We start from the raw sequence: 26,662 nt of genomic DNA, 5'->3' as shown, positions 1-26,662 counted from the left end.
CCAGTGTGCCTTGAGTTATTAATGGAGGGGTAACTGGCAAAGTCTCTGCTCCTCCAGAGTAAACTGGGATAAAACAGAACATTTGTGTCATTTGCTTGATACACAATTCTTGGAAAACGGATGGAGCCGTATCATTGGGCCCCCCCAGGCCTGGGCGAAGGGAACTATATTCAGTCCCAGGGGGTCGGGGTATATAACTGGAACCGCTGCACTTGGGTCTGATAAATAATACAGAATCCCAGGGAAAATACAAACGATTCCAAGAATAAACAAATGTAACAGTGACAGTGTCATCCAATTAATCTGGGTCCTTGGAGACAATAAATAAATAGTAATTATACCGAGGTGCCCTGAAGCCTGTCATGTAAATGGGCAACTAATTAGCACCATTATATTTCCCTGAGCAAATAATCATTTGAAATAAACAATGAAAGTGAGTATGTTCCGTGCCTATATATTGGGCTCTGAGAGACAGGTCCCATCATCCTGAGCCCTCCAGAGACGCACAGTGATAGGCTGCCAGCCCCTACATCTAAGGTGAGCTCTTTTCTTCTTTTGTTTTGGGTTTTATAACTATTTGGGATTATTTTTCTGTCTATTAGATGAAATTTGGGGTAATTCCTATTTACTCTCCCAGATAAACCTAAAAGCCCAGTTTGCAGGGCAGTTAGGATTAGACTTGAAAAGAAAACTGCCCTAGACATAGCAGGGTGACTGTTACCCCAATGTTTCTATATATCTGTAACCTTGTTATGGGCTAAGGGGGCCCAGCCTGAAGGCCAGTTAGGGGGGGATTTGGGGTGAGTGCTTATTTGTGCCCTGGGTACCCCTGGAACTATAGCAGGGTGACTGTTACCCCAATGTTTCTATATATCTGTAACCTTGTTATGGGCTAAGGGGGCCCAGCCTGAAGGCCAGTTAGGGGGGATTTGGGGTGAGTGCTTATTTGTGCCCTGGGTACCCCTGGAACTATAGCAGGGTGACTGTTACCCCAATGTTTCTATATATCTGTAACCTTGTTATGGGCTAAGGGGGCCCAGCCTGAAGGCCAGTTAGGGGGGATTTGGGGTGAGTGCTTATTTGTGCCCTGGGTACCCCTGGAACTATAGCAGGGTGACTGTTACCCCAATGTTTCTATATATCTGTAACCTTGTTATGGGCTAAGGGGGCCCAGCCTGAAGGCCAGTTAGGGGGGGATTTGGGGTGAGTGCTTATTTGTGCCCTGGGTACCCCTGGAACTATAGCAGGGTGACTGTTACCCCAATGTTTTTATATATCTGTAACCTTGTTATAAGGGAAAATCTGAGAAAAAGGCTATAACTCCAAGCTTGAATGGACAAAATCTGACACCTACTAAACTATTTGCAGAATTTATCATTTCTCAGATACTTTCTATGGTATTACATTCCACCAGGAAGGAGACACGGTGCTAGTATTACCGGTACTAACTAAAGATTCTAGCAGTGGAACTGAACCATTACAATAGCTGCTATATGATATTAAACAAGTTATGTGGGGATACCACAGATTTCAAAAATATCCATTTGGTACTGTTATTGGTAAGAATTAGAGAAAAACCACAGACCCAGAAGCCGCGTTGGGCAAATAAATGCGCTGATCCTTAGTAAATACATTTTTGGTTTCAGGAAGAATGATACCGATCGTGATCCTCTGCCTTTCCATCTGCTTTCAGTATTCAGCAACTGAGTCGGTATGTAACTGTCAGTCGCTTCTATTCTTTGGCAGGACTGTAACACTGCCAGTTATATTGGGATGCAGAATTTATTCCAATCAGGATATTTAAGGGCTGTAGGGAAAGCCAAGTAATAAGAAGTCTGGAACCCATGTTATGGTATCTCTCTGTACAGGCTATGAGCAAACTTAGGGGGCTGTTCCTGCTGAATTGTGCTTAGTACAGGGGAATCCCTATGTGCCATAGTTTTATGGTATCTCTCTGTACAGGCTATGAGCAAACTTAGGGGGCTGTTCCTGCTGAATTGTGCTTAGTACAGGGGAATCCCTATGTGCCATAGTTTTATGGTATCTCTCTATACAGGCTATGAGCAAACTTAGGGGGCTGTTCCTGCTGAATTGTGCTTAGTACAGGGGTATCGCTATGTGCCATAGTTTTATGGTATCTCTCTGTACAGGCTATGAGCAAACTTAGGGGACTGTTCCTGCTGAATTGTGCTTAGTACAGGGGAATCCCTATGTGCCATAGTTTTATGGTATCTCTCTGTACAGGCTATGAGCAAACTTAGGGGACTGTTCCTGCTGAATTGTGCTTAGTACAGGGGAATCCCTATGCTGCAGGTGGAGACTGTAGGGCAAGATGGAGACAGTAGGGTAAGATGGAGACTGTAGGGCAAGGATGAGACTGTAGGGCAAGAAGGAGACTGTAGGGCAAGATGGAGACTGTAGGGCAAGGTGGAGACAGTAGGGCAAGAAGGAGACAGTATGGCAAGGTAGAGATCTAGAGAAAGATGGAGACAGTAGGGCAAGATGGAGACAGAAGGGCAAGATGCAGACAAAAAGGCAAGAAGGAGAGTGTAACGCAAGGTGGAGACTGTAGGGCAAGATGGAGACAGTAGGGTAAGATGGAGACTGTAGGGCAAGGATGAGACTGCAGGGCAAGAAGGAGACTGTAGGGCAAGATGGAGACTGTAGGGCAAGGTGGAGACAGTAGGGCAAGAAGGAGACTGTAGGGCAAGATGGAGACTGTAGGGCAAGAAGGAGACTGTAGGGCAAGAAGGAGACTGTAGGGCAAGGTAGAGATGTAGGGAAAGATGGAGACAGAAGGGCAAGACGGAGACAGAAGGGCAAGATGGAGACAGTAGGGCAAGATGGAGACAGAAGGGCAAGATGGAGACAGTAGGGCAAGGTGGAGACTGTAGGGCAAGAAGGAGACAGTAGGGCAAGATGGAGACTGTAGGGCAAGATGGGAGACAGTAGGGCAAGATGCAGACAATAGGGCAAGTAGGAGAGTGTAACGCAAGGTGGAGACTGTAGGGCAAGATGGAGACAGTAGGGTAAGATGGAGACTGTAGGGCAAGATGGAGAATGTAGGGCAAGATGGAGACAGTAGGGTAAGATGGAGACTGTAGGGCAAGAAGGAGACTGTAGGGCAAGGTGGAGACTGCAGGGCAAGATGGAGACAGTAGGGCAAGATGGAAACAGTAGGGCAAGATGTAAACAGTAGGGCAAGATAGAGACAGTAGGGCAAGATGGAGACTGTAGGACAAGATACAGATTATAGGGCAAGAAGGAGAGTGTAGCGCAAGGTTAAGACTGTAGGGCAAGATGGAGACAGTAGGGTAAGATGGAGACTGTAGGGCAAGATGGAGACTGTAGGGCAAGATGGAGACTGTAGGGCAAGGTGGAGACTGTAGGGTAAGATTGACACTGTAGGGCAAGAAGGAGACTTTGGGGCAAGAAGGAGACTTTAGGGCAAGGTGAAGACTGCAGGGCAAGATGGAGACAGTAGGGCAAGATGGAGACTGTAGGGCAAGGTGGAGAATGTAGAGCAAGAAGGAGACTGTAGGGCAAGATGGAGACTGTAGGGCAAGAAGGAGACTGTAGGGCAAGGTGGAGATGTAGGGCAAGATGGAGACAGAAGGGCAAGATGAAGACAGAAGGGCAAGATGGAGACAGTAGGACAAGATGGAGACAGTAGGGCAAGATGGAGACAGTAGGGCAAGATGGAGAGAGTAGGGCAAGATGGAGAGAGTAGGGCAAGATGGAGACAGTAAGACAAGATGAAGACAGTAGGGCAAGATGGAGACTGTAGGGCAAGATGGAGACTGTAGGGCAAGATGGAGACACTAGGGCAAGATGGAGACTGTAGGGCAAGATGGAGACTGTAGGGCAAGATGGAGACAGTAGGTTAGATTGATTTCAATATTATTTATATTGTTCTTTTCCAGTTACAGTCTTTCATCCGTTGCTCAACTTAAACTGACAACAGGCACAGACTGAACCAATTTAGCAGCAATCAAAACTTCCAGTGCCATTTCCACTAAAGCTGTGAATCATTACTGGGGATAATGTAGTAAGCAAAGTTTGTTACTGGTCTAGTAACCCATAGCAACCTTTCAGCTGGCCTTTTGTTACATTAAATTGTGTGCCGCTCTTGTGCACAACGAAACCTTAAATGACATGTGGCAGTTTGGGAGATTTCTGGTCCCTCCTTTAACATATTATTGGGTCATTGATCATTTATCTTTAAGGAAGAGGAGCTTCTAACAACAAACCATCCCTTAGCCAGACACCAGGTTTCTACATTCCCACAAAATCCAAATAAACGGGTATGTATGGCTATAGCAGTATTAATGTCACTGTCCCCCAACTTGCACCCTGTATGTCATTAATGAACCTCTGCATTGAGTATAACCCCCGGCCCCCCACGACTAAAGATGGTCCTACAGCTGAGCTGAGGTAAAAGCGGGACACTGGATTTACTTTGGGCATTCTACACTGGGCGCAAGTGCTCCATGGAGAGATCCTGAGGGGTGCAATATAGAGACAGTAGGGCAAAATAGAGACAGTAGGGCAAGGTGGAGACTGTAGGGCAAGGTGGAGACTGTAGGGCAAGGTGGAGACTGTAGGTCAAGATGGAGACTGTAGGGCAAGGTGGAGACTGTAGGGCAGGATGGAGACTGTAGAGCAGGATGGAGACTGTAGGGCAAGGTGGAGACTGTAGGGCAAGGTGGAGACTGTAGGGCAAGGTGGAGACTGTAGGGCAGGATGGAGACTGTAGAGCAGGATGGAGACTGTAGGGCAAGGTGGAGACAGTAGGGCAAGATGGAGACTGTAGGGCAAGGTGGAGACTGTAGGGCAAGATGGAGACTGTAGAGCAGGATGGAGACTGTAGGGCCATGGTATTTGTAAATGCGGCCTTTTGGTTGCATTAATAATGTGGTCAAGGGGTGCTTGCAGCAAAAAAAAAGTCTGAAAATGCCTGCACTAAGGGAAATCTAGGCTTGGCGGCAGGTCAAGGCTTCAGGTAAGAACAAGTTTCCCTAGACCACCCCCAGGTAAAGATGGAGACAGTAGGGCAAGGTGGATACAGCAGAACAATTTGGAGACTGTAGGGCAAGGTGGAGACAGTAGGGAAAGATAGAGACAATAGGGCAAGATGGAGACAGTAGGGCAAGATGGAGACTGTAGGGCATGATGGAGACTGTAGGGCAAGATGGAGACAGTAGGGCAAGGTGGAGACAGTAGCGAAAGATAGAGACATTAGGGCAAGATGGAGACAGTAGGACAAGATGCAGACAGAAGGACAAGATGGAGACAGAAGGACAAGATGGAGATCATAGGACAAGATGGAGACAGTAGGGCAAGATAGAGACACTAGGGCAAGATGGAGACAGTAGGGCATGATGGAGACTGTAGGGCAAGATGGAGACAGTAGGGCAAGATAGAGACACTAGGGCAAGATGGAGACAGTAGGGCAAGATGGAGACAGTAGGGCATGATGGAGACTGTAGGACAAGATAGAGACAGTAGGGCATGGTGGAGACAGTAGCGAAAGATAGAGGCAGTAGGGCAAGATGGAGACAGTAGGACAAGATGGAGACAGAAGGACAAGATGGAGACCATAAGACAAGATGGAGACGGTAGGGCAAGATAGAGACACTAGGGCAAGATGGAGACAGTAGGACAAGATGGAGACACTAGGGTAAGATGGAAACAGTGGGGCAAGATAAAAACAGTAGGACAAGATGAAGACTGTGGGGCAAGATAGAGACAGTAGGGCAAGGTGGAGACTGTAGGGCAAGGTGGAGACTGTAGGGAAAGATAGAGACAATAGGGCAAGGTGGAGACTGTAGGGCAAGGTGGAGACTGTAGGACAAGGTGGAGACTGTAGAGCAGGATGGAGACTGTAGAGCAGGATGGAGACTGTAGAGCAGGATGGAAACTGTAGGGCCATGGTATTTGTAAATGTGGCCTTTTGGTTGCATTAATAATGTGGTCAAGGGGTGCTTGCAGCAAAAAAAAGTCTGAAAACGCCTGCACTAAGGGAAATCTAGGCTTGGCGGCAGGTCAAGGCTGCAGGTAAGTACAAGTTTCCCTTGACCACCCCCAGATAAAGATGGAGACAGTAGGGCAAGGTGAATACAGCAGAATAATTTGGAGACTGTAGGGCAAGGTGGAGACAGTAGGGAAAGATAGAGACAGTAGGGCAAGATAGAGACAGTAGGGCAAGATGGAGACTGTATGACAAGATGAAGACAGTAAGGCTAGATAGAGACAGTAGGGCATGATAGAGATAGTAGGGCAGGATGAAGACTGTAGGGCAAGATGGAGACAGTAGGGCAAGATGGAGACAGTAGGGAAAGATAGAGACACTAGGACAAGATGGAGACAGTAGGGCAAGATGGAGACTGTATGACAAGATGGAGACAGTAGGGCAAAATAGAGGCACTAGGCCAAGATGGAGACAGTAGGGCAAAATAGAGAGAGTAGGGCAAGGTGAAGACTGTAGGGAAAGGTGGAGACAGTAGGGAAAGATAGAGAAAGTAGAACACGATGGAGACATTAGGGCAAGAAGGAGACAGATGAAGACTGTGGTATTACTGGATAATATACTATTCTTTTGAAGGAAATTGCATGGATTCCAACTGCTGCTCCTTTCAGCGATTATGGAAATGATACAACTCAGCATCCAGCAGGCGGTTCTAGAAGGAAACGGGCAGGTGGCAGGAAAATCACTATTCCCCCAGAAAATATTGAAAAAATGGTACGTATGGATATCTTTACTCATCCCTGTACATTCCTGTGTTACATTAATAATAATACAGAGAGCAATAACTCCAAAATCCCGAATGGAACTCCAGTTACAGAGTACCCAGCACCCTTATACACATTCCATTGGACAATACCATGGATATAAATGAACCAATAGATGAACATAGATATAAATGAACCAAGAGATGAACATAGATATAAATGAACCAATAGATAAACATGGATATAAATGAACCAATAGATGAACATAGATATAAATGAACCAATAGATAAACATGGATATAAATGAACCAATAGATGAACATAGATATAAATGAACCAATAGATAAACATGGATATAAATGAACCAATAGATGAACATAGATATAAATGAACCAATAGATGAACATAGATATAAATGAACCAATAGATGAACATAGATATAAATGAACCAATAGATGAACATAGATATAAATGAACCAATAGATGAACATAGATATAAATGAACCAATAGATGAACATAGATATAAATGAACCAATAGATGAACATAGATATAAATGAACCAATAGATGAACATAGATATAAATGAACCAATAGATAAACATGGATATAAATGAACCAATAGATGAACATAGATATAAATGAACCAATAGATAAACATGGATATAAATGAACCAATAGATGAACATAGATATAAATGAACCAATAGATAAACATGGATATAAATGAACCAATAGATGAACATAGATATAAATGAACCAATAGATGAACATAGATATAAATGAACCAATAGATAAACATAGATATAAATGATAAAGTCACTGTTGCAGCAGAACCTCAGGCCTCAGTCCAACATCATTATTTCTTTCTTTCTTTCATTTAATTTCTTTTTTTCCCTTTATTACAGAAAAATGTCCCCTTTTCTGCTCTGTCTACTGATCTGGAGTCTAACAGGCAGAGCATCCTGAATGTACACAATGAGTTACGGAGGAATGCAAACCCACCCCCGTCCAACATGCTGAAAATGGTAAGAGCCCTCGTAACTGTCATACAGTGGGGAGAAACACAAATTAAATGTGAGCGGCCGACTCCCATACCAAAAGTGTTTATTAGTAATGGGCTACTACTATTACTATTAACACTGATATTAGAGTTGCAGCCATAGTAACATTTACAGGAGCCCACCCACCCCCTCACTCTCCTGCCCATTATCCAATCTGCATCAGGGAGAGCGGCTGTGGGCTTTATTACTGGAGGCAGAGGGTTTATATCCCCAGCATGTGTATTCCTGTACTGTATGGTTTCCAGCTTAGTGTTCCCTGTATAACTCAGCCTGCAGCCTTGTGCCTTTATATGGGCACAGAACCCCTCAGTGACTGCTAATATCCTTATCATTTACAGTAGGGGGTACATTATCCCTTATAATACATGAGTGATACTCAGAGTTCCCTGTATAACTCAGCCTGCAGCCTTGTGCCTTTATATGGGCACAGAACCTCTCAGTGACTGCTAATATCCTTATCATTTACAGTAGGGGGTACATTATCCCTTATAATACATGAGTGATACTCAGAGTTCCCTGTATAACTCAGCCTGCAGCCTTGTGCCTTTATATGGGCACAGAACCCCTCAGTGACTGCTAATATCCTTATCATTTACAGTAGGGGGTACATTATCCCTAATAATACATGAGTGATACTCAGAGTTCCCTGTATAACTCAGCCTGCGGCCTTGTGCCTTTATATGGGCACAGAACCTCTCAGTGACTGCTAATATCCTTATCATTTACAGTAGGGGGTACATTATCCCTTATAATACATGAGTGATACTCAGAGTTCCCTGTATAACTCAGCCTGCAGCCTTGTGCCTTTATATGGGCACAGAACCTCTCAGTGACTGCTAATATCCTTATCATTTACAGTAGGGGGTACATTATCCCTTATAATACATGAGTGATACTCAGAGTTCCCTGTATAACTCAGCCTGCAGCCTTGTGCCTTTATATGGGCACAGAACCCCTCAGTGACTGCTAATATCCTTATCATTTACAGTAGGGGGTACATTATCCCTTATAATACATGAGTGATACTCAGAGTTCCCTGTATAACTCAGCCTGCAGCCTTGTGCCTTTATATGGGCACAGAACCCCTCGGTGACTGCTAATATCCTTATCATTTACAGTAGGGGGTACATTATCCCTTATAATACATGAGTGATACTCAGAGTTCCCTGTATAACTCAGCCTGCAGCCTTGTGCCTTTATATGGGGGGCACAGAACCCCTCAGTGACTGCTAATATCCTTATCATTTACAGTAGGGGGTACATTATCCCTTATAATACATGAGTGATACTCAGAGTTCCCTGTATAACTCAGCCTGCAGCCTTGTGCCTTTATATGGGGGGCACAGAACCCCTCAGTGACTGCTAATATCCTTATCATTTACAGTAGGGGGTACATTATCCCTTATAATACATGAGTGATACTCAGAGTTCCCTGTATAACTCAGCCTGCAGCCTTGTGCCTTTATATGGGCACAGAACCCCTCAGTGACTGCTAATATCCTTATCATTTACAGTAGGGGGTACATTATCCCTTATAATACATGAGTGATACTCAGAGTTCCCTGTACAGGTATAGGACCCATTATCCAGAATGCTCGGGACCAAGGGTATTCCGGATAAGGGGTCTTTCCGTAATTTGGATCTCAACACCTTAAGTCTACTAAAAAATCAATAAAACATTAATTAAACCCAATAGGATTGTTTTGCATCCAATAAGGATTATTTATATCTTAGTTGGGATCAATTCCAAGGTACCGTTTTATTTCTACATAGAAAAAGGAAATCAGTTTTACAATTCTGAATTATTTGATTATAATGGAGTCTATGGGAGACGGGCTTTCCGTAATTCGGAACTTTCTGGATAATGGGTTTCCGGATAAGGGGTCCGATACCTGTATAACTCAGCCTGCAGCCTTGTGCCTTTATATGGGCACAGAACCCCTCAGGGACTGCTAATATCCTTATCATTTACAGTAGGGGGTACACTATCCCTTATAATACATGAGTGATACTCAGAGTTCCCTGTATAACTCAGCCTGCAGCCTTGTGCCTTTATATGGGCACAGAACCCCTCAGTGACTGCTAATATCCTTATCATTTACAGTAGGGGGTACATTATCCCTTATAATACATGAGTGATACTCAGAGTTCCCTGTATAACTCAGCCTGCAGCCTTGTGCCTTTATATGGGCACAGAACCCCTCAGTGACTGCTAATATCCTTATCATTTACAGTAGGGGGTACATTATCCCTTATAATACATGAGTGATACTCAGAGTTCCCTGTATAACTCAGCCTGCAGCCTTGTGCCTTTATATGGGCACAGAACCCCTCAGTGACTGCTAATATCCTTATCATTTACAGTAGGGGGTACATTATCCCTTATAATACATGAGTGATACTCAGAGTTCCCTGTATAACTCAGCCTGCAGCCTTGTGCCTTTATATGGGCACAGAACCCCTCAGTGACTGCTAATATCCTTATCATTTACAGTAGGGGGTACATTATCCCTTATAATACATGAGTGATACTCAGAGTTCCCTGTATAACTCAGCCTGCAGCCTTGTGCCTTTATATGGGCACAGAACCCCTCAGTGACTGCTAATATCCTTATCATTTACAGTAGGGGGTACATTATCCCTTATAATACATGAGTGATACTCAGAGTTCCCTGTATAACTCAGCACGGCTTGTCTATAGGGTGACATATATATACATTTTCCCATTATAGGTATGGAGTGACTTAGCTGCAAAATCAGCAGCTAAATGGGCCAATTCATGCAAGCAATATCACAGTCTAAAGCCAGAGCGGACAATTCCTGGTAAGTAAAACAGAACATGGATTAAATATTCTTTATTAAGTTCAATGACTCCATCCAAGCGCCGACATTCCCAGCTCTCACTGGTTTCTGAATACCTTCACTGACCTGTGTAGGCTGAGCCCAGTATGAAGCTTTGTGGATGGTTCTGCCTTATAGTCTATAGCCTAAAGCTGCCCATGGGCTGAGCCACAAGTACCCAATGCAATGATACTCAGAGTTCACTGTATAACTCAGCCTGCAGCCTTGTGCCTTTATATGGGCACAGAACCCCTCAGTGACTGCTAATATCCTTATCATTTACAGTAGGGGGTACATTATCCCTTATAATACATGAGTGATACTCAGAGTTCACTGTATAACTCAGCCTGCAGCCTTGTGCCTTTATATGGGCACAGAACCCCTCAGTGACTGCTAATATCCTTATCATTTACAGTAGGGGGTACATTATCCCTTATAATACATGAGTGATACTCAGAGTTCCCTGTATAACTCAGCCTGCGGCCTTGTGCCTTTATATGGGCACAGAACCCCTCAGTGACTGCTAATATCCTTATCATTTACAGTAGGGGGTACATTATCCCTTATAATGCATGAGTGATACTCAGAGTTCCCTGTATAACTCAGCCTGCAGCCTTGTGCCTTTATATGGGCACAGAACCCCTCAGTGACTGCTAATATCCTTATCATTTACAGTAGGGGGTACATTATCCCTTATAATACATGAGTGATACTCAGAGTTCCCTCCCATGCCCTGTTTCCCCTCTGGGGGTCTATAGAAATGTGCAGGAGATGCAGCCATTGTTTAATGCCAATAACAGTTACCTGTTTCTGTTTTAGGGTTCAGCTGTGGGGAGAACCTCTTCATGGCCTCATATAAAGCGAGTTGGGAGGACGTCATTAGGGCATTCTATAGTGAAATTGAGGATTTTCTGTATGGAAAAGGAGCCAAGGAAGTTGGTCTTCAGATCTTGCATTTTACACAGGTAAAGGCATTGGGAGTCCCAAGCCGGACTTGGATTTCTTACTATTGAGTGCTATTCTGATACCTACTGGGAGCTGCTATCTTGCTCCCTTCCCATTGTTCTGCTGATCGGCTGCTGGGGGTGAGGGGGGGGGATATCACTCCAACTTGCAGCACAGCAGTAAAGTGTGCCTGAGTCTGAGCTTTCAGCCAGCGCTACACATTAGAACTGCTTTCAGCTAACCTATTGTTTCTCCCACTCCCATGTAACTGGAGGAGTCCCAAGCCGGACTTGGATTTCTTACTATTGAGTGCTATTCTGATACCTACTGGGAGCTGCTATCTTGCTCCCTTCCCATTGTTCTGCTGATCGGCTGCTGGGGGGGAGGGGGGGATATCACTCCAACTTGCAGCGCAGCAGTAAAGTGTGCCTGAGTCTGAGCTTTCAGAAGGAGCCAGCACTACACATTAGAATTGCTTTCAGCTAACCTATTGTTTCTCCTACTCCCATGTAACTGGAGGAGTCCCAAGCCGGACTTGGATTTCTTACTATTGAGTGCTATTCTGATACCTACTGGCAGCTGCTATCTTGCTCCCTTCCCATTGTTCTGCTGATTGGCTGCTGGGGGTGAGGGGGGGGGGATACCACTCCAACTTGCAGCGCAGCAGTAAAGTGTGCCTGAGTCTGAGTTTTCAGCCAGCGCTACACATTAGAACTGCTTCCGGCTAACCTATTGTTTCTCCTACTCCCATGTAACTGGAGGAGTCCTAAGCCGGACTTGGATTTCTTACTATTGAGTGCTATTCTGATACCTACTGGCAGCTGCTATCTTGCTCCCTTCCCATTGTTCTGCTGATTGGCTGCTGGGGGTGAGGGGGGGGGATACCACTCCAACTTGCAGCGCAGCAGTAAAGTGTGCCTGAGTCTGAGTTTTCAGCCAGCGCCACACATTAGAACTGCTTCCGGCTAACCTATTGTTTCTCCCACTCCCATGTAACTGGAGGAGTCCCAAGCCGGACTTGGATTTCTTACTATTGAGTGCTATTCTGATACCTACTGGGAGCTGCTATCTTGCTCCCTTCCCATTGTTCTGCTGATTGGCTGCTGGGGGTGAGGGGGGGGGATACCACTCCAACTTGCAGCGCAGCAGTAAAGTGTGCCTGAGTCTGAGTTTTCAGCCAGCGCCACACATTAGAACTGCTTCCGGCTAACCTATTGTTTCTCCCACTCCCATGTAACTGGAGGAGTCCCAAGCCGGACTTGGATTTCTTACTATTGAGTACTATTCTGATACCTACTGGGAGCTGCTATCTTGCTCCATTCCCATTGTTCTGCTGATCGGCTGCTGGGGGTGAGGGGGGGGGGATACCACTCCAACTTGCAGCGCAGCAGTAAAGTGTGCCTGAGCCTGAGCTTTCAGCCAGCGCTACACATTAGAACTGCTTTCAGCTAACCTATTGTTTCTCCCACTCCCATGTAACTGGAGGAGTCCCAAGCCGGACTTGGATTTCTTACTATTGAGTGCTATTCTGATACCTACTGGGAGCTGCTATCTTGCTCCCTTCCCATTGTTCTGGTGATCGGCTGCTGGGGGTGGGGGGGGGGGGATATCACTCCAACTTGCAGCACAGCAGTAAAGTGTGAGTGAAGTTTATCAGAGCACAGGTCACATGGCCGTGGCACCCTGGGAAATGAAGAATATGGCTAGCCCCGTGGAAAAAACAGATTACAATACAGGATTCTGCTGGAGAAGCTCTATTAAATGATGGGTTTTTGAAAGAACATGTTTCCCAAGAGTTGTCCCTTGTATGTAATGAGCAGATTAATGCAGTTTGGCGTCCATACGTGGGGATCGAAGTGCTCAGCTTTAATGCAATCTTTGCAAGATGGTCACTTTTAAAGGGGCAGTTAACCTTCACATTAACATTTAGTATGCTTTATATAGGCATTATGGTTGAACATGATGGATGTGTGTCTTTTTCAACCTGACTTACTATGTTACTATCTCTCATGTATATATATATATATATATATATAGTATATTTAAGTTAACTGACCATATTTTTATTTTGTTTTTTATTTCAAGGTCATGTGGTTTAGTTCATGGTTGGTTGGCTGCGCTGCGGCCCAGTGCCCCATAACCGATCACTCATTAGAATTCTACTTTGTTTGTCACTACGCCCCAGCGTAAGTAAATATGAAATCTTTTGTATCCTGTCTTGTCGTTCAGCTCTGTTCTTTATTACTGGGGAGTGCTATAAGCTTTAAGATTTACTGGGGAGGAGCCAATATGTTAGGAACCCCTCCCCCAATGATTTTGATAGAACCCCCTATTGTAAAATATAGGGATATTATAAGCCCCCGAGGAGTTCCTTATAATATATAGTGAATAAAGTACCCCCTATTGTAACATATAGGGATATTATAAGCCCCCGAGGAGTTCCTTATAATATATAGTGAATAAAGTACCCCCTATTGTAACATATAGGGATATTATAAGCCCCCGAGGAGTTCCTTATAATATATAGTGAATAAAGTGCCCCCTATTGTAACATATAGGGATATTATAAGCCCCCGAGGAGTTCCTTATAATATATAGTGAATAAAGTACCCCCTATTGTAACATATAGGGATATTATAAGCCCCCGAGGAGTTCCTTATAATATATAGTGAATAAAGTACCCCCTATTGTAACATATAGGGATATTATAAGCCCCCGAGGAGTTCCTTATAATATATAGTGAATAAAGTGCCCCCTATTGTAACATATAGGGATATTATAAGCCCCCGAGGAGTTCCTTATAATATATAGTGAATAAAGTACCCCCTATTGTAACATATAGGGATATTATAAGTCACCGAGGAGTTCCTTATAATATATAGTGAATAAAGTACCCCCTATTGTAACATATAGGGTTATTATAAGTCCCCGAGGGGTTCCTTATAATATATAGTGAATAAAGTACCCCCTATTGTAACATATAGGGATATTATAATCCCCCGAGGAGTTCCTTATAATATATAGTGAATAAAGTACCCCCTATTGTAACATATAGGGATATTATAAGCCCCCGAGGAGTTCCTTATAATATATAGTGAATAAAGTACCCCCTATTGTAACATATAGGGATATTATAAGTCCCCGAGGGGTTCCTTATAATATATAGTGAATAAAGTACCCCCTATTGTAACATATAGGGATATTATAATCCCCCGAGGAGTTCCTTATAATATATAGTGAATAAAGTACCCCCTATTGTAACATATAGGGATATTATAATCCCCCGAGGAGTTCCTTATAATATATAGTGAATAAAGTACCCCCTATTGTAACATATAGGGATATTATAAGTCCCAGAGGAGTTCCTTATAATATATAGTGAATAAAGTGCCCCCTATTGTAACATATAGGGATATTATAAGCCCCCGAGGAGTTCCTTATAATATATAGTGAATAAAGTGCCCCCTATTGTAACATATAGGGATATTATAAGTCCCAGAGGAGTTCCTTATAATATATAGTGAATAAAGTACCCCCTATTGTAACATATAGGGATATTATAATCCCCGAGGAGTTCCTTATAATATATAGTGAATAAAGTACCCCCTATTGTAACATATAGGGATATTATAAGCCCCCGAGGAGTTCCTTATAATATATAGTGAATAAAGTGCCCCCTATTGTAACATATAGGGATATTATAAGTCCCCGAGGAGTTCCTTATAATATATAGTGAATAAAGTGCCCCCTATTGTAACATATAGGGATATTATAAGCCCCCGAGGAGTTCCTTATAATATATAGTGAATAAAGTGCCCCCTGTTGTAACATATAGGGATATTATAAGCCCCCGAGGAGTTCCTTATAATATATAGTGAATAAAGTGCCCCCTATTGTAACATATAGGGATATTATAAGCCCCCGAGGAGTTCCTTATAATATTTAGTGAATAAAGTGCCCCCTATTGTAACATATAGGGATATTATAAGCCCCGAGGAGTTCCTTATAATATATAGTGAATAAAGTGCCCCCTATTGTAACATATAGGGATATTATAAGTCCCAGAGGAGTTCCTTATAATATATAGTGAATAAAGTACCCCCTATTGTAACATATAGGGATATTATAATCCCCCGAGGAGTTCCTTATAATATATAGTGAATAAAGTACCCCCTATTGTAACATATAGGGATATTATAAGTCCCCGAGGAGTTCCTTATAATATATAGTGAATAAAGTGCCCCCTATTGTAACATATAGGGATATTATAAGCCCCCGAGGAGTTCCTTATAATATATAGTGAATAAAGTGCCCCCTGTTGTAACATATAGGGATATTATAAGCCCCCGAGGAGTTCCTTATAATATATAGTGAATAAAGTGCCCCCTATTGTAACATATAGGGATATTATAAGCCCCCGAGGAGTTCCTTATAATATTTAGTGAATAAAGTGCCCCCTATTGTAACATATAGGGATATTATAAGCCCCGAGGAGTTCCTTATAATATATAGTGAATAAAGTGCCCCCTATTGTAACATATAGGGATATTATAAGTCACAGAGGAGTTCCTTATAATATATAGTGAATAAAGTGCCCCCTATTGTAACATATAGGGATATTATAAGCCCCCGAGGAGTTCCTTATAATATATAGTGAATAAAGTACCCCCTATTGTAACATATAGGGATATTATAAGTAGGGTTGCACCGAATCCTGGATTCGGGCCGAATCCAGCCTTTTTTGGATGGATTCGGTTTCGGCCAAATGCAATCGGAATCCTAATTAGTATAAATTAGCATATGCTAATTAGCATTCAGAAAGGGTTAACATTTGGGGGGAGGTGTTTTGCAACTTTAAACCCTTTGCGATCCTAATTAGCATATGCTAATTAGGATTCGGATTCAGTTCGGGATTCGGCAGAATCCATCAGGGTGGGTTCGGTGCATCCCTAATTATAAGTCACTGAGAAGTTCCATGGCCATATAAAGGTACGAGGCGGAAGGCCAAGTGCTTTTATACCGGTCATGGAACTTTTATAATATAAAAGTTTTAGTCAGTCTTGTGTAAAGAAATTACATCACAAAACTATGATTATAACTAAACTAAACTGTACAGGTATGGGACCCATGAAATAAACCCAATAGGGCTGTTCTGCCCCAATAAGGGGTAATTATATCTTAGTTGGGATCAAGTACAGGTACTGTTTTATTATTACAGAGAAAAGGGAATCATTTAACCATGAAATAAACCCAATAGGGCTGTTCTGCCTCCAATAAGGGGTAATTATATCTTAGTTGGGATCAAGTACAGGTACTGTTTTATTATTACAGAGAAAAGGGAATCATTTAACCATTAAATAAACCCAATAGGGCTGTTCTGCCCCCAATAAGGGGTAATTATATCTTAGTTGGGATCAAGTACAGGTACTGTTTTATTATTACAGAGAAAAGGGAATCATTTAACCATGAAATAAACCCAATAGGGCTGTTCTGCCTCCAATAAGGGGTAATTATATCTTAGTTGGGATCAAGTACAGGTACTGTTTTATTATTACAGAGAAAAGGGAATCATTTAACCATGAAATAAACCCAATAGGGCTGTTCTGCCCCAATAAGGGGTAATTATATCTTAGTTGGGATCAAGTACAGGTACTGTTTTATTATTACAGAGAAAAGGGAATCATTTAACCATTAAATAAACCCAATAGGGCTGTTCTGCCCCAATAAGGGGTAATTATATCTTAGTTGGGATCAAGTACAGGTACTGTTTTATTATTACAGAGAAAAAGGAAATAATTTTTAAAAATGAGAATTATTTTATTAAAATTGAGTCTATGGTAGATGGCTTTTCAGATCTTCGGAATAATGGGTTTCTGGAGGGGTCTAAGGGGTCCAATACCTCTATATTATAAATATATACTGTATATGAATTTTAGTAAAATGTATCCTTAGTGATGTCAAAAGTTATAATTGGTGGTCATATGAGCCATTGAACCATGGCATTATAATAAATAATGTACCCCCTGTTGCCAAACATAAGGATATTTGGAGTGAGAAACTGCATGAGCTGTATAGATGCATTTGGCCTTGAGCTTTGGTGACTTCTAATATTCTCATATATTATAATAGGGGCATGTTATTGATTGTATATTTATTGCCGAGCCCTCACTAATATTTATACAGCGCAGCTGATATTATTTCATTTTTATGTCTTCTTAGGGGAAACTATGGCAATGTCGGTATCCCGTACAAAACTGGCAAGCCCTGTGAAGACTGCAAATCATCGTGTGAAAATGGCCTCTGCAGTAAGTACAGAAAAACAGACATAAATGCTCCACTTTGTGTCCCATATCTCACCATGTCGTCAGCCATTTCAGAAACAGAATCTTTCTTCTACAAGACACAGTGGTCACATCCCCACAAGCCAATCCCAATCCCTATGCCATTGTGTATATAGGTACATTCCATTGCTGAATGACTGTTATAATTATACATATTTAATCATTTTTCTTCGTCTGTCTGGAGCTGAAATAGCTTTGTACAACAGGTACCTGCCTGATTTGGGTTAGGGTTGCTACCTCTCCTAGACAGAAACTATAGGCAAGGAGGTTGTGACTAGAGATGTAGCGAACTGTTCGCCGGAGAACTAATTGCGGGTGTTCGCAATTTCGCAATTTTGGGTTCGCCTTAGCTGGAGCCAAATTTTGACCTCTCACCCCAGAGCCAGCAGATACATGGCAGCCAATCAGGCAGCTCTCCCTCCTGGACCACCCCCGTACCACTCCCTTCCATATATAAACCGAAGCCCAGCAGCCATTTTACATTCTGCCTGTGTGTGCTTGATGAGTTAGCATAGGGAGAGAGCTGTGCAGGGGTTTGAGGGACAGTTTAGGTAGCTTTGCTGACTAGTAATCTACTTTCTACTGCTCTGTATGTAGCTGCTGGGGGCAGCTGTCCTGCTGATCATCTGCTGTAACCCAATAGTCCTTGTAAGGACTGCTTTTATTTTCTGATTACTGTTACTCTTCTTTTCATTGTGTACTGCAGCTCCGTCTGTGTGTGTTGGAGACAGGTGTGCTGCTCATAGTAGTGCACTAAGCACCAACCACACATTCACATCATTTTTTTTTATTTGTGTTTTTTTACTTTGCTACTGTAATTTATAGAGCCCAGTGCTATTAGTCTAGCTGTGTTGGGGGCTGGTGTGCTGCTCCTAGTAGTTCACCACCAGCACCAACCAGAGATCACTTTTTTTTTATTATTAATTTTTTTATTTTATTTAACTTACTGTTCTTTAACGTGCCCAGTGCTGTTTGCTGTTATTCATAGTAGTGCACCAAACACGTTACACATAGTAGTGACATTGCATTGCAATAAAATCACCTGAGCGATGTTTTTCCACCAGCAATAATATATTGCGTATCCACTACTGCGGCGTTTTGTCTTTGCGTGGGAACCGGCTGTAACCTTTACACGACTTGATTGGCATGTAGACGCCGGACGTTTTAAAGCAGTTTATGACACAAGTTTAGAAATGTAGTGTGATTTCTGCCCTTTACAGCACAAAACGCAACGCTGTGTCAACAACGTATTTTTCAGAGAAGTTTTTGCCCTTGATCCCCCTCCTGCATGCCCCTGTCCAGGTCGTGGCACCCTTTAAACAACTTTAAAATCAGTTTTCTGGCCAGAAATGGCTTTTCTAGGTTTTAAAGTTCGCCTTCCCATTGAAGTCTATGGGGTTTGCAAAGTTCGCAAAAGTTTGCACTTTTTGGCGGAAGTTCGCGAACTTTTTTTGTGAGGTTTGCTACATCTCTAGTTGTGACATCACTGGGCAGGGTAGTGACATCATGGGGATGGGCCTCTGACGCCACTGGGGTGGGGCTATGATGCAACGATCACTGATTGCCTGATCATCACAGAATCCTTCCTTGTTTTCCAAAGTCGGTAATCAGGGCTGTCTGGGTTAAAACCGGGCAGGTAGCAACCGTATCCTTTAATGTGAATGTGACAGTTGGTGCCTTTGTAGGGGCAACTATTACATATCCATGTACAAAACTTAATACACATGTTTTTTTTTGATGCAACCATAACCTATTCTAGTGATCCCCAAGCGCAGGACTGGGCAAAATAATGTTTTAGTGCCCCAGAAGGTACAGTCTGAGTTTTATCTTAAAGAGAGTGGGTGAGTTTTCCCTACGGAGGGATTCAGGGATAGAGTTCCAGAGGGAAGGGGCAGTGAGATAGAAAGGGTTAAGCCGAGAGAGCGCAGTGGGTGGGGATGGGGTAAAGAGACGGAGGCTCTGAGAGGAGCGGATGAGACGACCAGGAACGTGCAGGGAGACCAGTGAGGGAATGTAGTGAGGAGCAGGGAGACCAGTGAGGGAATGTAGTGAGGAGCAGGGAGACCAGTGAGGGAATGTAGTGAGGAGCAGGGAGACCAGTGAGGGAATGTAGTGAGGAGCAGGGAGACCAGTGAGGGAATGTAGTGAGGAGCAGGGAGACCAGTGAGTGAATGTAGTGAGGAGCAGGGAGACCAGTGAGGGAATGTAGTGAGGAGCAGGGAGACCAGTGAGGGAATGTAGTGAGGAGCAGGGAGACCAGTGAGGGAATGTAGTGAGGAGCAGGGAGACCAGTGAGGGAATGTAGTGAGGAGCAGGGAGACCAGTGAGGGAATGTAGTGAGGAGCAGGGAGACCAGTGAGGGAATGTAGTGAGGAGCAGGGAGACCAGTGAGGGAATGTAGTGAGGAGCAGGGAGACCAGCGAGGGAATGTAGTGAGGAGCAGGGAGACCAGCGAGGGAATGTAGTGAGGAGCAGGGAGACCAGCGAGGGAATGTAGTGAGGAGCAGGGAGACCAGTGAGGGAATGTAGTGAGGAGCAGGGAGACCAGTGAGGGAATGTAGTGAGGAGCAGGGAGACCAGTGAGGGAATGTAGTGAGGAGCAGGGAGACCAGTGAGGGAATGTAGTGAGGAGCAGGGAGACCAGTGAGGGAATGTAGTGAGGAGCAGGGAGACCAGTGAGGGAATGTAGTGAGAAGCAGGGAGACCAGTGAGGGAATGTAGTGAGGAGCAGAGAGACCAGTGAGGGAATGTAGTGAGGAGCAGGGAGACCAGTGAGGGAATGTAGTGAGGAGCAGGGAGACCAGTGAGGGAATGTAGTGAGGAGCAGGGAGACCAGTGAGGGAATGTAGTGAGGAGCAGGGAGACCAGTGAGGGAATGTAGTGAGGAGCAGGGAGACCAGTGAGGGAATGTAGTGAGGAGCAGGGAGACCAGTGAGGGAATGTAGTGAGGAGCAGGGAGACCAGCGAGGGAATGTAGTGAGGAGCAGGGAGACCAGCGAGGGAATGTAGTGAGGAGCAGAGAGACCAGTGAGGGAATGTAGTGAGGAGCAGAGGAGGGAAGGGCACTGAATATTAGCAGGAGGATTCTGTAAGCTCCTTTGCTTGACAGGCAGCCATGCTAGAGAGCTTAAGTGAGGCTGAACAGGTTCCCTCTTAGGAGAGAGCAGGAGGATCCTGGCAGCAGAGTTTAAGATTGATTGCAGGGGAGAGAGGTGGGAGTCTGGGAGGCCGGTTAGTAGGAGATTGCTGTAATCAAAGCAGGAAAGGATAAGGGCATGTATTAGTGACTGGTCAAAGATAACCCCAAGGGAGCGTTCAGAATTAATAGGGTTAATGGTCATGCCATCAATAGTAATGGTGAAAGGAGGAGAAGGGCTGGGTTTCGGCGGGAAGACCATGAGTTCTGTTTTAGCTAGGTTAAGCATTGGTAGCATTGGTTTAACCTCATCATTGCCTGAGGCCTTGGAGCTCCACTTTGGGACAGACACCTACCCTGCCTCCCTTCAGCAGAGCCCCGGTCTAATTGTTTTATCTTTGTCTTTGTTTTATTTCAGCCAACGGATGCAATTTTCAAAACAAATTTAGCAACTGCGACACCCCCGACACTCACTGTGACACAGACCCGACGGCTAAGAACGACTGCCCCGCAACCTGCAACTGCCTTAAAGAGATCCATTGATTTCCTTTGTATCTATAACGAGGGATTCAAATCATTTCTATGCGCTTCTTTGCTCCTCAATTACAAATCAAAGCAAAAGGTGAAATGAAACCTGATTATTCCTAAATCCTCCAGGGACAGATGTATGGGTGATAAATCACAATATTCTTTCTACATAATCATCATCATTGATTTTAATCCAATACAAATCATTATAAGAACTTTCCAAATTCCCGTAATTCTGGCTGTAGCATCCGATATAATAAAGCAAGTGGAAAAGCATTTAATGCTCAAGTTATCTCTTTTATTTACCTATTAAATTTGACAATTAATGGGTAACTGTGGGAATGTAATATTAGAAGGATAAATAGCATATGCAGAAAGACAAAATATCTTTAGGGTGCTGTTTGGTTTTATAATAAATCTTTATAATCTTTAAAAAAAAACAACTATTGCAAAAAATACCTCTTTCTGCATAAGCATTCATCTTAAAATGAACAGAATTCAGCTAAAATTCAGATTTAATTGAATAAATATTACAGCTCAGCAAGGTGGAAGTTTTAGAAAAACTCCATTGACCAACAAGTCACTCAGCTTTCTTTCTGGGCCATGTGACTCCTGCGCCATGGCACTGCCCAACGGGAATTTCATACAGTTTTGGTCACCATTAGGGTAGTGATCTGATTGGCTGGGAGGTGGGTACCTTGAGCAGGATCTGAACATCAGAGGACATCTAGTAGGCCCAAGGCCTGGAGCTCCAACTGCAAAGAGAGAGACCAGCCTCTTTTCTCTTTAAAGTTGACAGTTGCAGCTGTATCTATTGTTGCCACCTGTCAACCTATTCCAGTGATCCCCAACCAGTGGCTTGTGACCAACATGTTGCTCCCCACCCCTTTTGATGTTCCCAGTAGTGATGAGCGAATCTGTTCCGTTTCGCTTCGCCGAAAAATGTGCGAATCTTTGAAAAGATCCGCGAAACGGCGAAAAATTCGCGAAACGGCGAAAATGTCGTGCAACAAAAAAAATTGTCGCCCGCGGCTATTATTTTGTCGCGCGGCTATTGTTTCGTCTCCCGCGGCTATTGTTTCGTCGCGCGGCTATTATTTCATCGCGCGCGGCTCTTGTTTCGTCGCCCGTGGCTCTTGTTTCGTCGCCCGTGGCTCTTGTTTCGTCGCCCGCGGCTCTTGTTTCGTCGCGCGCGGCTCTTGTTTCGTCGCCCGTGGCTCTTGTTTCGTCGCCCGCGGCTCTTGTTTCGTCGCGCGGCTATTATTTCGTCGCCCGCAGCTATTATTTTGTCGCACGGCTATTGTTTCGTCGCGCGCGGCTATTATTTTGTCGCCCGCGACTATTCTTTTTTGACGCCGGCGACAATTTGTGGACGTGCGGCGAATTTTTCCGCGGCGAAATTTTTCATCCGTTTTGCGAAACAATCCGCCAATGGCGAAACGCGGAAATTCGCCGCGAATCCATGCCTGGCGAAACTTTTCGCCCATCACTAGTTCCCAGTGGCCCCCAAAGAAGATGCCCATTTTTACATTTCTGGCTTGGAGACAAGTTTTGGAAGCCCAGAGACACAGTTTTACCCCAAGCAGAGCCTCCTGCAGGCCAGCAGTCCCCATGGGGCTACCCAATAGCCAATCACAGCCCTTGTTTGGCATCCCCAATGAACTTTTTTCATGCCTGTGTGGCTCCCCAACACTTTTTACATCTGAGTGTGGCTCAATAGTAAGAAAGGTTGGGGATCCCTAACCTATTTATATGCACTTATGCTGAACCTCCTTTGTTGAACTTGCCTATGTTACTACCTTTCCTTATGCTATACCTTTTTGGGATGAAGAAGGCAGGGTGCAAAGTGCTTGCACAGTCTGCCCCACCCAATGACATCACGCCCCCTACCCAGAGTTCCCAGGCAGGAGAGGTGGCAACCCTAGCTGTATCTGTGATAGTATTTTATTTCCCAATGTGTAATGTAATCCCTAGGTGTTTCCCTTAATGGCCACTAGGTGGAGGCACTGAGATATTATGGGGCAGATTTACTAAAACTCCACAATTTCTCATTTTTCAATTCAACTTGTTTTCCCCGAATGTCTAATATTTACAAAAAAAATGTTCGAAAAAGCCATGATTTTCGGACAAAAACCAGCAAAGTTTTTAAAGTTTTGAGACAAAAGAATGAACTACAAGGAAAGGGACTTTTCCCATTGACTTCTACATGAGCAAGTTTAATCTGGTGAATTGTCGAATTCGGATTTTAGCACAGTAAATCTCAGAAAAGTCACAGTGTTTTTTTTCTCTGCAACTTTTTCGAAAAAAAATTGGAATCGACTTTCAAATTAAAATCGATGGTTAGTAAATGGGCCTCACACCAATACAACAGAGGGTTCCCAGGTTTTGCTGAGAAGGCTCCCTGTGTAATCAGATCTGCCCTTCCCTACGGTATAAGAACAGAGCCGTCTGTGCCAAACCCTACTGCACTGCCAGACAATGGACATGGGTGCTTTTAAATGAACACTAGGGGGCGCACTTGTATCTGGGGACCAAGTAAAGAGAGTCTCGATTCTATGACGCAACATTGTAACGGGTATTTACAAACACATTGCAGTTTCCAAAGTGCGGTTTTTGGGCACAAATCACTTTATTTCTACCCACAATGCTTTGTGTTTTTGTTTTTTTCCACCCCAGAATTCCAGTGTCACTATGGCTGCAAATAGAGTAGGGTGGGGACGTAAGGGGTTAAAGGAGGAAGGAAGTGAAGGCCCCATTGGGAGGGGGCCATTGATAGGGGTAAGAAGTGTAGGGTGTAACAGGGGCGTGAGTTATGCAGGAAAGTCGTGCATAGGAGGGACAACAGAAGGGCCCGTGACTCTTTTTAAAATAAAAAACATATATTATAGGCACAGAGGACCGCTTTCCAAAATCTGCCGCCCTAGGCACGGGCCCTCGGGTGCCTTATTATAAATATGCCCCTGGTTGTGGGACTTTTTAACCCAAAGTTTTTCATGTAGTCCAGTATGTTATCTGAATAAAGTGGGTGGAGCTTGTGGTTGTTGGGAGGGGCCCATCAAGTTGACACTGACCCTGTCATGGTGCCTACAGGGTTCCACAGCAGCAGAACCACTAATTAATCATCAACCGCTGTTTGCAGGGATTTAATATAAAGGTTATTCATGGATTTAGTATAATTATTAAGGGATGTAATGGCAAAGTGGGAAAGTAGCAATCTCCAAATGGATGAAACAAAAACTGAACTGATCGTCTTTTCACCTAAACCTGGTCCTACCCCCCCCCCTTCCTTTACTATTTCTATTGATGGCACCCTTATTAACCCTGTCAACTCAGCATGTTGTCTGGGGGTGAACTTTGACTCCTCCTTCTCTGACTCTCATACATGCTCTCATCCTATCCTGTCCAGACTACTGTAACCTGCTACTAACCGGTCTCCCTGACTCCCATCTCTCCCCCTACAGTCTGTATTAAACACTGCTGCCAGACTCCTCCTCCTCTCATCCAAGACAGTACAGGCCCCTCCCCTGCTGAGGTCATTATCATGGCTTCCCATAAAACAAAGAATAACTTATATTTGGAATGCCTTCCTGAATCCCTCCAGAGACAACCCCTTCCTGAGTCTCCTATGAGTCTCCTTCCTTCTAATGTAGCTGTGCTTTGTATTTATTTATTATTCTATTGTACACTGCTGTGCAGTGCTGTGTGCATAAATAGTGCTATATATACATACATACATACACACATGTGTACATACAGTACATACAGTACATACATACATACATACATACATACATACATCCAATGGTGCCAGTCATACCCCGCACAAGGCTGCTTGCCAGGCTGTGTTTAACCAGTCGAATCTTATTGCCAATTTTATTTGCTCAGTTAATTGGCTGAGTTACTCAGACAACAGTTCATTTTCCGTTTCGATGATATGGGTGCCAGGGAACTTCAGTAAGGATTTTAAAACTGCAACATAACATCAACCATTATTCCAAAGTTTCCAGAAGAACAATAAGGAGAATGGAGTTCACATCCATACGCACTGGAGCAGTGATCCCCAACCAGTGGCTCAGGGCAACATGTTGCTCCCCAACCCCTTGGATGTTGCTCTCAGTGCCCCCAAACCAGGGAGTTATTTTTGAATTCCTGACTTGGGGGCAAGTTTTGGTTGAATAAAAACAAGATTTCCTACCAAATAAAGCCCCTGTAAGCTGATAGGGTGCATGGAGGCTGCCTAATAGCCAATCACAGCCCTTATTTGGCTCCTCCATGAACGTTTATGGTGCTTGTGTTGCTCTCCAAGTCTTTTTACATTTGACTGTGGCTCACGAGTAAGAAAGGTTGGGGACCCCTGCACTGGAGGCTTCATTGCTTTGGTGTTTCCTGAACCACAACAGTCACCCTATAACCTCCTGTTAGTCGGTATGGGGGGGGGGTATCGCCTGTTGTGTTGGGCAGGAAACTACCCTCCCCTCTTCTTCCTTTCCCTTAATATAGCACCGGCTGCTCTTACTGGGATAATGTTACTTCTTGGCTCGACAGTTGGTTTATTTTTATTTCTTCAAACATTTGTTTAGCTTAACACTGAGCTATGAGCAATCCTTGGGTTTCATCTCACCTTCCAGCTTTCATTTGTCATTTACCTCCATTTCCTATGTTTAACTCACACCAGAAACAATTTGTGTTGTATTTTTTTTCATAATGAATTTATGTATCATAAGTCATAGGGGCTGATTTACTAACCCACGAATCCGACCCGAATTGGAAAAGTTCCGACTTGAAAACGAACATTTTGCGACTTTTTCGTATTTTTTGCGATTTTTTCGGCATCTTCACGAATTTTTCGTTACCAATACGATTTTTGCGTAAAAACGCGAGTTTTTCGTAGCCATTACGAAAGTTGCGTAAAATCGCCCGATTTTTTCGTAGCGTTAAAACTTACGCAAAAAGTTGCGCCTTTTTCGTAGCGTTAAAACTTAAAAGGTGCGAAGTTTCGCAATGGCTACGAAAAACTCGCGTTTTTACACAAAAATCGTATTGGTAACGAAAAATTCGTAAAGACGCCGAAAAAATCG

General features: G+C 43.8%; 1 protein-coding gene across 1 annotated transcript; it reads left to right on the top strand.

Moving 5' to 3' along the window:
- Window positions 1-500: 500 nt before the first annotated feature.
- On the top strand, window positions 501-21,860 carry crispl (crisp-like). Its single transcript, NM_001030355.1, has 10 exons — window positions 501-537; window positions 1,647-1,711; window positions 4,227-4,304; window positions 6,605-6,742; window positions 7,638-7,757; window positions 10,526-10,616; window positions 11,454-11,599; window positions 13,665-13,765; window positions 17,799-17,884; window positions 21,475-21,860. Exons 2-10 carry the CDS (start codon window positions 1,652-1,654, stop codon window positions 21,597-21,599), a joined length of 945 nt encoding a protein of 314 aa, NP_001025526.1. The 5' UTR covers window positions 501-537; window positions 1,647-1,651; the 3' UTR covers window positions 21,600-21,860.
- Window positions 21,861-26,662: the final 4,802 nt, after the last annotated feature.

This window comes from Xenopus tropicalis, chromosome 5 (genome assembly GCF_000004195.4).
Source record: "Xenopus tropicalis strain Nigerian chromosome 5, UCB_Xtro_10.0, whole genome shotgun sequence".
NCBI classification, from domain to species: domain Eukaryota; kingdom Metazoa; phylum Chordata; class Amphibia; order Anura; family Pipidae; genus Xenopus; species Xenopus tropicalis.
Note: the sequence above shows the minus strand (reverse complement) of the source record. Positions and strands in the feature narration are given on the sequence as shown.